The following is a 12,151-nucleotide window of genomic DNA, read 5'->3' as shown; positions in this document are numbered from 1 at the left end:
GTCAGCACACTTCATTTTACTTGTATAGAAACTCTTACTTTGCATGTACTTCATTGATCCTTGAGCTGTAGCAGTCTACACAGGCACACACACACACACACACACACACACACACACACACACACACACACACACACACACACACACACACACACACACACACACACACACATGCATAAACCATAGATAGAAGTAACATCCATGCCAGTCTCCTCTTCTATCTATGCAACACACTACCGTATACCTCGCTTGCACATGCATAACTCCAATCCGTTACAACGTCATTCATATGTAAGTTAAATTTCAGGGCGAATTTTGGGCGCGAGGTTTTCTTTTTTATCTCAGACAACACCTGGTAGTGGAGAATAGGGACATGTGTACATTGTAAAAAAAATGAAGTAGATATGCATGCTGTATAGCCTCGATCCCAGGCCGTACTGGTATCAACTGCTTGCGCATAGGCTAACCATCCGCCGGTATCTGGCGGATCCAGATAACAACATTTATGGTCAGTAAAACAATGACGTCACAACGAACGGAAGTGGATTGAAGGAAGTAGATAGATGGTTTGATTGAAGGTTTCTGTAGCCCATCTTATAGTATTCTGACAGCTACCCTTAAAGCTTGCCTCCTTCCGTACAACGGTCGAGGGCGTCTATACATGAATTCCAGATTTCTAATACCTTACTGTTACTATATATGATAAGAATACTAATTTTAGCGAATTTGTAATTAACGCGAAATTAAGTACACGCTAAAAAAATTACGGCCACGGAAACCACTATTTTTTACAAAAGGTTATCTCATTCTGTATGTCTTGCTGACAAATGGGAGCAATCATACTCAACCACCCTGGCCTGGCTCCGCTGCTGCCTTACCTTCTCTCTTCTCCGATCAGCCATTCAATGCATTCATGGTGCTCACACTTCCAAAGCTCCGCCCTCTATTGACCTGGTCTCACAGCCGAGATGGACATAAGCCTAAACTAAACCACTTTTATTTGCAATAAAAAAATCTTTTTGATGGGGGACACATGACCTCAACTATTATACACCTGGAACACAGCACACACAATGCAACTACCTTAAAATTATTATGTAGTGTAACATGGCACATGCACTGTCTGGGGTGACACAGAAACAATACTATAAAGTAGTTTGTTGTGTTTGGTGTGCCAGGTGATAGCTAACACAATATGACACTACTAAAACAGTCCTCTCACATGTCACACAACACACAATGCTACCACCTAATGCAGCATCCAGCTCACATGGGCCACAATTATTATACACAATACAATGCAAACTTGGCAGTATATTTATTAAACTGGTGCTTTGCTATATAAAAAAGTTAGTGAAAAGAAGTGCAACGTTCATTCAGCAAGTGAGTTGAAATTATAGATCTCTGTATTAAAGAGTCCCACTATAATTCTAGTTATCTGTTCTTACATTTTTGTATGAGTCTATACTGGTGAGAATGTTTGAACTTATACGTTTATTTTATCCGACGATTGCAATCGCGTACGGTGTCTACTTTCAGCTGTAACACAAACAATTCTTAATGTATAAAGCTACAATAATTATAGAGAAGAGGTAGGTTAACAAATTCGCTTTAAAAAATGATTTTTATATCATATCTGTCTAGTGAAGATATCTGTGTCCAACATAATTATGATGACGTTTGATGATTGATACTGTACTCTAGGACTCTCATTAAACAATTGTTCCACTAAACTGAACTTGCAAGCTACATTTCTCCCACTGATATCATTCTAATAATTGTCACATGAAGCTATAATTATAGTACTAAGGTATTAGTAGCTATGTAGGGATAGCTATTAAGTCAAAGCCCATGCAATTTTGGAGAAGCAAAAAAATTCTAGATCTAGCTGCATGAGGAAATATAACTATTACAGGTTGGATACTACATCTATGTGCAGTGACACCGAGTAATATTGTGTGGCTATTATTAGCTGCATATACAGTATAGCGGGTTATTTTCGTATGTTGGAAATTTTCATATTGAAGAACATCATACGAAAATTATTTTAATACAGTAAATGGGTTGTTCGTACACCAACGGAAATTACCCGCTATACAGTATATAGATATAGCTAGGCTCGTCTGACTTGACATATTAAATCAGTAAAAGATACTCTTTTTTATCCAGATCATGGCTTCAACAAAATTGAAAGTACTTTTTCTAACAATTCTGATTAGTTGCGATGCCCAAGAGCAACTGATTCACGTCAAACCCGACAGCTGCCCACAAAAGTGCTCCTGTTCCTACCAGTTCCCCGACTGTCAGACTTTGTCTGAGTACGCACTCAATACAAGTAGTGACCTCCCTTCCAAGTTTATACTAACTCCTGGTCAATACTATCTCGATTCAAACTTTTCAAGAAATGGCACCAGTACTGAGAGCTTCTCTCTAAACGGAACTGAAAATACCACCATCTACTGTCGACAAAATGCCACTTTATCGGTCGATAGTTTGACAAGCGTAACTATTCAGAATGTGGCCTTTGTTTCGTGCGGTGAAGGTGATTTGCCTGGTATTAGCTTGACCAACATCAACACAGTGAAGATGATGGACATCAGTGTAGCTAACACCACCTCTGGTGCTCTCTACATTAAAGACAGCTCAAATGTTGAGCTCACTAACCTTGCGATTACCAATAACAAAAACTCACTTGCTACCATCGTCAGCATACGAAACTCAGGAAATACCTCATTAAATGACCTCAAGATCTTAAACAACAGTATTGGAGAATATGATTCTGAGTGTGTCTACAGCAGCTTCCCTAATGCAGACGAGGTGGTATTTCGAATCGATGGTGGTATATTGACAGCTGGGAGTATTTATGTGATTGATAATGTTGGACCGTTTGGTGTAATGGCCTTGAGTAATGTTGAGGCAGTTGTGAATGGAGACTGGTCATTTGAACAAAATTGTGCTTGTCTAGGTGGTTCATTATTCTTGAGTGAGGTCATCATGAGATTAACTGGAACTTTATTATCAAGTGAAAACAAGGGTATCAGTGACAAATACAAAACCACTGCTGGACTATATTTCAGTAACAGTCAAGTAAATATAAATGGGGCACTTGAGTCTGTTACAAACGAAGGTTACATCACATCTATTCAATTTGTAAGCTCTAATATATTTTTAATGGAGGGAGCATCTCTACTTCTGAATGGTAATCACAATGGACTTCAAGCGATGTCACTGGCAGAAGGATCATCAAAGCTGGTGATTCAAAACGGAACACTAAAAGTTTGTGATAACAAACTTCGTATAGCTGTTATTATGCTGGATACATCTGAAATGGTAGTCAATGGTAATATCGTGTTTATCAACAATTCAATATCTCCTATTATTGGTTTCGTTGCTAAAATTCATTTGTATGGTCAAATCGAGTTTTCCATGAATGCAGGAGTTCTGTATACTCTAAGGTCTGATCTGGATATAAACGGCAACTCAACTTTTTATCGTAACAATGTTGATGATGGCTTCAAAGATGGTGCTCTTGCTCTTCAACTTGGCACCTTAAAATTGGGTGGAAATTATACATTTCTTGAAAACAGGTATGAAAATGCGGATGGTGGTGCAATATTTGCAATACTCGAATCAGTTGTTACGTTTAGCGGAATCGGAAAATTTGAAAACAACTCAGCAAAGAGTGGAGGTGCAATTTTCCTTGATCAAAGGTCTCGGCTTGAACTTGACAAAGAAACTGAACTCTATTTTGTGAGCAATTCTGCAGTAAGAGGTGGTGCCATTTTCATTGGGACATCTGTCGACCATGTTCAGTGTGTTAATGATCCGAACAAGTGTTTGTTTCATCCTATCAACCCTGGAAATCTTAACGCTTCTCTCACATTTCAACAAAACCAAGCATACCCTGGGGGCAGTGTCATACATGTCAACTTTGATATCGTAGATAATTCAGAGATCACGTATCCAGCTTTGGAGGACTTGGAAGAAACACTCAAAATAGCTTCAGGAAATTCAGTACCTACTCTTGCGTCTGATAGCTATTGGTTTTGTTTCTGTGAAAGCGATTCACGGAAAAGTTGTGCAAGAAACGATCCTCCAATAGACATATCAGCAATCAAGGGAAAACCGTTTTCTGTGATGGTGAGAGCACTCAAGTTTTATGGGAATATTAATATGTCAGAACCAGTTCGAAGTAATTTGCGGTCTGCTTTATTATCGATTGACACTGATGACAATACGACGTCTTCTCTAACTACAGACGGGAAGCTTCAAAGAGTTAGTGCTAAAGAGTGTAATGAAGTAAGCTTCACTGTGAAATCCAAGGCAGACATGGAAGTTCTGATATTGAATGTGGGCGAGTCATTTCTGGATGGCGAGAAAGCACTTGAACTAAATGTACTCTTTGAGTCATGCCCGAATGGTTTTCCACTTGACGAAGATAATGCCAGCTGTGTCTGTGACAAGCAAATCAGTAACTTTCTACAAAGCTGTGAGATAACGGATGACAACTTTCAGAAGAAAATCGAATTTCAAAACTATTGGATGGCACCAGCAAATCAATCTAAATATCAAGGAGCAATGACTTGGTATGAAAGCTGCCCTTACAGATACTGTATTACAGAGGGAAACTTCACTTTTTCAAATGATGGTATTTGTGAAAACAATAGGTCTGGTGTACTGTGTGGAAGCTGCAAAAGAAACACTAGTTTAATGCTTGGTGGAGATGTTTGTAGGGACTGTTCAGATAATGCATACTTGGCACTATTGGTTGTTTTTGCAGTGGCTGGAATACTAGTAGTTGCCCTGGTCTTTCTAACGCAAATCACAGTGACTACAGGAACTATAAATGGACTCATCTTCTACGCCAACATTTTAAACAGCAATCAGGCTGTGTTCTTCCCAGTGGGATTCTTCCGTGGCTATATCATCTTCATATCATGGCTGAACCTCGATTTCGGAATCGAAACATGTTTCTATGAAGGCATGAATCAGATTGCATACAGTGGACTACAGTTCGTATTCCCAGTCTACATCTGGATACTAGCAGGCCTGATTGTTGTTCTATGCCGATACTCTGTACGGGTATCGAAGTTTTTCAGTACCAGCGACCCTGTAGCTGTTCTTGCTACCATAATCTTGTTGTCTTTCAACTCACTAGCCCAAAATATCATCAATATTTTCTACAATTCATCCATCAATAACCCAGGGAACAACAGATCAAGAGTGTGGAGATATGATGGAAATGTTGATTATGCCTCTGAGGATCATTTGACTCTTATCATAGTCGCATCAGTGTTTCTCCTATTTCTACTGACACCATACATATTAGTACTTTTTTCAGCCCAAATTTTACAAAAAAGCGAATTCATCTCGAAAATCCTTCATCGATTGAGAGTTCAGCCTTTCATACACGCATACTTGATCCCTTTCAAACCCAACCATCGCTACTGGGTAGGACTTAGTATCATGATGAGAGTCGTGCTACTAACTATATTTGCATTTGGAGAAAACCAGCATATAAACCTTCTTGCTATCATTACCACTTGTATTGTTGCTATAACTATGTTCAAGGTGACTGGAGGAATATATGACAGGAGTTGGATTGACACACTAGAGATATCCTTCTTGGTGAACCTAGGTGTGCTTGCAGCAGCTACCTCATATTCTCTGAATTTTTCGATCAACTCTCATAGAGAAATCGCTACTTTTATATCGATTTCGATAGCACTGCTAACTTTTATTGGGATTATAATTGTACATATTTACTGGCGACTCAAGAAGCTGCCAGCATTGAAGGATAAAGTCTATATAAAGCTAACAATTAACAAGCCGACTAAAATGGAGAGTAAGAAAGTTACTCAAAGTGTAATTAAAATGAGAGCAGTGTACCAGCCTGCTCTAAGAGAGTCATTACTGGAAAGCTGAGCAAATTAATACGTTAAAACTCCTATTTTGTTATTATACTGCCTGTTTGTTGTTTGAAAGCCATCTGTTATTATACTGCCTGTTTTTGCTGAAGTTGAGTGTTATTAGTGTACCAGGTATCAGTCCCCAATAACATGCACATCTTGATGAAACATTATTACCTATATACTCACTATACATGAGTGCAAGCAGTGCATGCCGATGTTCCTAATAATTTACTGAGCTATAGAGTCTACTAGAGTCTAGTCTCATGAATCAGCCGCACTTGGAAAGTCCTTTTGGCCAGGTCGGAATTCCGGCCTGACCAATCAGATCGAGGATTGACGAAATTAAAAGGAAATAAAAGTGACAAGAAGTGTATGCGTTCTATACGTTAAGACGTATTTATAGCTAGCCGCTAATCAGCCTGGCTGAGGCTACTGTTAGCCAGTCAAGTTGACTGCTGTGCAATCTTTTCTTGTTCTTTTAGCAACGTTCTTGGAGCAAGCCAAACAAAAATTCATAGCGGCTAGTTGGAAGTAATTAAATTCTTCTGGTTTTGACACTGACGTAATGACAATTAACATTCCATTGTGGAATGACCTCTACACTAAAGTGCTCAGACGGACTTTCCAAGTTGCGGCTGATTCATGAGACTAACTAGAGTCTAGTTTTTGTGCTGGACACACTTTTACATTTGTCAGACACAAACTATAGCTACTCTCTAGCTCAGCTTTTCAAGATTCACTGACTCTGAAATTGCTCCACCAGTTCATGTACTAGACTGTACTCTATCTAGATTGAGCCCAGTATGTGTCAGTTAGCTCTAGCTGTGTAGTTCTGCCAAAAACGGAAATAGATCACACTCACCGAAAATCGATTTATTGGACAATTTTTTCTAGTGATCACAGCTCCGGCTGGTTGGCCCATCCAAATTTTCGCTGGTTAGTAGCCCCATGCATAGATCTAGTCACCTATTGGTGTGTGCAGTTAGTTAGAATCAATCTCTTTTTGCACTTTTAGCTAACGATTATTGATGTCTGACAAAATTCGGTAGTTTACTCTTGCTAGGAAATCTCTCCTACTGATTGTTGACTATTGTTGTATTGCTTCAAACACCTGTGCATATAAAGAATTAGGGAGTATCTATAATTATGTAATGGCATTCATTTCTGCAACTAAAATGAATAAACTTAGCAGTGACACTCCTCTTACCAACATGAATATACATGTATACCTCACATGATAGCTAGTAGATTATAGTTGAGAACAATTTATAGTGCCTGCAGAAGCGCAGACCCACCCATATTTGAAGAAGCCACTTAACCAGTATAATTATTATTTTATAATTTTTGTTAATTATAGATCTACACTAAGGTGAGCTAATTTATAAACAGTGTTGTCTGCATGACTAGCTGTGTACATGATGTGCACGTTAGTAAACGAATAGGTTTGCATGAGTGTTCAGTGTCACTGCATGTGCTTGCGTGACACTGTGTAATAATTGTTTGTGGCTAGTATTTCTTTAGCAATAACTTTCAATCTGGAGAAACGAAAATTTAATTAGGCTCCAAAGAAGAATACAAAGAAGAATATATATATAATAATGGTTTCAAATTGTGAGAGTTGGTTATTCTTATAGCAATCAGTCTGAGTATTAAATAAATTGTAAGCTTTAGACTTTTTCAACTGCATTGTAATTTAATTTTGGCATTCATTTCTCCAGCTAAAATGAATGAACTTAGCAGTGACATATGCATTCTTCTCACCATATAAATATCATTATAGAAGTGACCAATTATGTCACATGATAGCTAGATCTAGTTGTAGATATACAAGTAGTTAAGAGCAATTTAGCTAGCTACAGCTAGCTAGCTACTCTGATCTAGCTATAGCCTGCAGAAGCAGACCCACCCACTTTTGGAGAAGCCACACGGTTGAGGTGAGCGATGTTGTCTCTGTGTGCATGTTAGTAAATGAAAGGCCATTGTGGGTTTGACTTTTCAGTGTCACTGTGCTTGTGTGACACTGCATGTGTATTAATTGTGTGTGGCTTTACATGTAACAGTATTCTCAATAATTAATGTTTCAGTCTGAGCGGATACTAAATTAATAACTAAAACATTAATTTTATCCAGATCATGGTTTCAACAAGATTGAAAGTAATTCTTCTCCTAAAAATTCTGATTATTTGCGATGCCCAGGAGCAACTGATTCACGTTAAATCTGACAGCTGCCCACAAAAGTGCTCCTGTTCCTACCAGTTCCCCGACTGTCAGACTTTGTCTGAGTACGCACTCAATACAAGTAGTGACCTCCCTTACAAGTTTGTACTAACTCCTGGTCAATATTATCTCGATTCAAACTTTTTATTAAATGGTACCAGTACCGAGAGCTTCTCTCTAAACGGAACTGAAAATACCACCATCTACTGTCGACAAAATGCCACTTTATCGTTCAATGGTTTGACAAGCGTAACTATTCAGAATGTGGCCTTTGTTTCGTGCGGTGAAGGTGATTTGCCTGGTATCAGCTTGACCAAGATCAACACAGTGAAGATGATGGACATCAGTGTAGCTAACACCACCTCTGGTGCTCTCTACATTAAAGACAGCTCAAATGTTGAGCTCACTAACCTTGTGATTACCAATAACAAAAACTCACTTGCTACAATTGTCAGCATACAAAACTCAGGAAATACCACATTAAATGACCTCAGCATCTTTAACAACAGTATTGGAGAATATAATTCTGAGTGTGTCTACAGCAGCTTCCCTAATGCAGAAGAGGTAGTGTTTAGAATAGATGGTGGTGTCCTAACAGCTGAGAGTGTTTATGTGACTGATAATGTTGGACCGTTTGGTGTAATGGCCTTGAGTAATGTTGAGGCAGTTGTGAATGGAGACTGGTCATTTGAACGAAACCTTGTCTGTCTAGGTGGTTCATTATTCCTGAGTGAGGTGAACATTGAATTTCATGGGACTTTATACTCCATTGATAATAAAGAGATTGGTGACAAATACAAAACCACTGCTGGACTATATATCAGTAACAGTCAAGTTAATATAAATGGGACGATTGAGTCTGTTGCAAACAAAGGTTACATCACATCAATTCAATCTGTGGGCTCCAATATATCTTTAATGGAGGGAGCATCTCTACTTCTGAATGGTAATCACAATGGATTTCAAATAATGTCACTGGCGAAAGGATCAAAACTGATCATCCTCAACGGAACACTAAAAGCTTCTAATAATACAATACTTCGTGAAAGGCTTATTCTAGTTGACACTTCTCAAGTATTAGTCAATGGTCATATAACGTTTAAAAACAATTCAAGATCCCCTTTATCTGGGTACAATGCTATTATTCACTTGTACGGTCAGATCTACTTTCAAGATAATGCTGGAATTGTGTTCGGTGTGAACTCCGATTTGTATATAAACGGCAACTCAACTTTTTATCGTAACAATATTGATGATGGCTACAGAGATGGTGCTCTTGCCATTGTACAAAACAGTACACTAACATTAGGTGGCGATTATTTGTTCATTGAAAATCTCTATGACAATGAAGATGGTGGTGCAGTGTACGCAACACTCACTTCTACCGTGAAGTTTAGCGGAAATGGAATATTTAAAAATAACTCAGCAAAGAGTGGAGGGGCAATTTTCATCGACCAAAAATCTCGACTTGAACTCGATAAGGAAACTAATCTCCTTTTTGAGTACAACTCGGCAGTAAAAGGAGGGGCCATTTTTATTGGAACATCTGTCGACCAGGTTCAGTGTATTAATGATCAGAACACGTGTTTGTTTGGTCCTATCAACCCTGGAAATCTTAACGCTTCTCTCACATTTCAACACAACAAAGCATACCCTGGGGGCAGTGTCATACATGTCAACTTTGATGTCATAGATAATTCAGAGATTACGTATCCAGCTTTGAAGGACTTGAATAAAACACTCAATGTAAAATCAGGAAATTCAGTACCTACATTTGCATCGGATAGCTATTGGTTTTGTTTCTGTGAAAACGATACAAGAAAAAGTTGTGAAAAAAATGCTCCATTGAACGTATCAGCAAGTAAAGGAAAACCATTTTCTGTGATGGTAAGAACTCTAACATTTTATGGGGACAATATGTCAGAACCAGTTCGAAGGAATTTGCAGTCTGCTTTATTATCAATCGACACTGATGACAATACGACGTCTTCTTTAACTACAGACGGGAAGCTTCAAAGTGCCAATCCTGAAAAATGCATGAGTGTCAGTTTTACTGTGAAATCCGAGGCAGATATGGAAGTCCTTGTGTTGAATGTGGGCGAGTCCTTTCTGGATGACGACAAAACACTTTATGTAAATGTACATTTCAACGAGTTGTGCCCAGACGGTTTTCCAAGTGACATACAGAATTACAGCTGCGTCTGCGATGAGAAAATTAGTAGTTATCTGCAAAGATGCGAGATAACGGACGAAATATTTCAGAAAAGAATCGAATTTCAAAGCTATTGGATGGCACCAGCAAATCAATCTAATTATCAAGGAGCAATGAGTTGGTATGAAAACTGTCCTAACAGATACTGTATTACAGAGGGAAACTTCACTTTTTCAAATGATGGTATTTGTGACAACAATCGGTCTGGTGTACTGTGTGGAAGCTGCAAAATGAACACTAGTTTAATGCTTGGTGGAGATGTGTGTGGGGACTGTTCAGATAATGCATACTTGGCACTATTGGTTGTTTTTGCAGTGGCTGGAATATTAGTGGTTGCTTTAATCTTCCTATTGCAAATGACAGTGGCTTCAGGAACTATAAATGGACTCATCTTCTACGCAAACATTTTGAACAGCAATCAGGCCGTGTTCTTCCCAAAGGGATTCTTCCGTAGCTATACCATCTTCATATCATGGCTGAACCTCGATTTTGGAATCGAAACATGCTTCTACGACGGCATGAATCAGATTGCATACAGTGGACTACAGTTCGTATTCCCAGTCTACATCTGGATACTAGCAGGCCTGATTGTTGTTCTATGCCGATACTCTGTACGGGTATCGAAGTTTTTCAGTACCAGTGACCCTGTAGCTGTTCTTGCTACCATAATCTTGTTGTCTTTCAACTCACTAGCCCAAAATATCATCAGTATTTTCTACTATTCGACTATCAATAACCCTGGAAACATGAGAACAGCAGTTTGGAGATATGACGGAAACGTTGATTATGCCTCAGGGCATCATTTGACTCTTATCATAGTCGCATCAGTGTTTCTCCTATTGCTACTGACACCCTACACGCTTGTACTGTTCTCTGCACAGGTTTTACAAAAAAGTGATTTCATTTCAAAAATTATTCGACGGTTGAGACTTCAGCCTTTCATACACGCATACCTGATCCCTTTCAAACCCAACCATCGCTACTGGGCAGGACTTAGTATCATGATGAGAGCCGTGCTACTAATTTTATTTGCATTCGGAGAAAATCGGCATATAAACCTTCTTGCTATTATTACCACTTGTATTGTTGCTATATCTATGTTCAGGGTGACTGGAGGAATATATGACAAGAGTTGGATTGACACACTGGAGATGTCCTTCTTGGTGAACCTAGGTGTGCTTGCAGCAGCTACCTCATATTCTCTGAATTCTTCAATCAACGGTCATAGAGAAATCGCCACATACATATCGATTACGATAGCACTACTAACTTTTATCGGGATTATAATTCTGCACGTTTACTGGCGACTCAAGAAGCTTCCTATGTTGAAGGAAAGGATGGAAGCTTTAACCAAGAAAATTGGAGTAATTAAGAAACAAAAACTAATTATAAATGAGCCAGCTGAATTGGAGGCTAACAAAGTTACTCATAGTGTGGCTGAGATGACCACTACATATCAAGTTGATCTGAGGGAGCCATTACTGGAAAGCCAAATACATTGAGACTCGATTGTCTCTATAAATAAAAGCGATCGATTTTGTACTTATAATTATAATACGATGTACCAGCATGCATTTTGTTTTGAAATCTAATAGTTGTGCTAGAGACTCTGTCTTTAATACTGTGTGTAGATGCTATCTTTGTTGTAGCTGTGTTGTATCGTTTTAGACGAAGCATGATTAATTGTTTACATCTTCAACTTGTGTAAGTATTTGGCCCGGCAATTCATTTCTCCAACAAAAATGAATGAACTTAGCAGTGACATTCTTCTCACCATATAAATATCATTAGAAATTACTAATTATGTCAC

General features: G+C 38.6%; 2 protein-coding genes across 3 annotated transcripts; both read left to right on the top strand.

The window, feature by feature from the left end:
• Nucleotides 1-1,296: 1,296 nt before the first annotated feature.
• LOC135344023 (uncharacterized) lies at nucleotides 1,297-6,148 on the top strand. Its single transcript, XM_064541082.1, has 2 exons — nucleotides 1,297-1,383; nucleotides 2,170-6,148. Exon 2 carries the CDS (start codon nucleotides 2,173-2,175, stop codon nucleotides 5,923-5,925), a length of 3,753 nt encoding a protein of 1,250 aa, XP_064397152.1. The 5' UTR covers nucleotides 1,297-1,383; nucleotides 2,170-2,172; the 3' UTR covers nucleotides 5,926-6,148.
• Nucleotides 6,149-7,248: 1,100 nt separating this feature from the next.
• On the top strand, nucleotides 7,249-12,040 carry LOC135344022 (uncharacterized). 2 transcript variants are annotated; one of them, XM_064541081.1, is made up of 2 exons: nucleotides 7,249-7,281; nucleotides 8,043-12,040. In XM_064541081.1, the coding sequence occupies exon 2, from the start codon at nucleotides 8,046-8,048 to the stop codon at nucleotides 11,841-11,843; it is 3,798 nt and encodes a 1,265-aa protein (XP_064397151.1). In that variant the 5' UTR covers nucleotides 7,249-7,281; nucleotides 8,043-8,045; the 3' UTR covers nucleotides 11,844-12,040. The 2 variants fall into 2 exon arrangements, with proteins under 2 accessions (XP_064397151.1, XP_064397150.1); XM_064541080.1 differs by lacking the exon at nucleotides 7,249-7,281 and adding an exon at nucleotides 7,717-7,846.
• The last annotated feature ends 111 nt before the right edge of the window (nucleotides 12,041-12,151 follow it).

Source organism: Halichondria panicea, chromosome 11 (assembly GCF_963675165.1).
Source record: "Halichondria panicea chromosome 11, odHalPani1.1, whole genome shotgun sequence".
NCBI classification, from domain to species: domain Eukaryota; kingdom Metazoa; phylum Porifera; class Demospongiae; order Suberitida; family Halichondriidae; genus Halichondria; species Halichondria panicea.
Note: the sequence above shows the minus strand (reverse complement) of the source record. Positions and strands in the feature narration are given on the sequence as shown.

Bases quoted from the DNA above. Each gene is read 5' to 3' on its own strand.
- LOC135344023 (XM_064541082.1), top strand. From the start codon at position 2,173: ATGGCTTCAACAAAATTGAAAGTACTTTTTCTAACAATTCTGATTAGT.
- LOC135344022 (XM_064541081.1), top strand. From the start codon at position 8,046: ATGGTTTCAACAAGATTGAAAGTAATTCTTCTCCTAAAAATTCTGATT.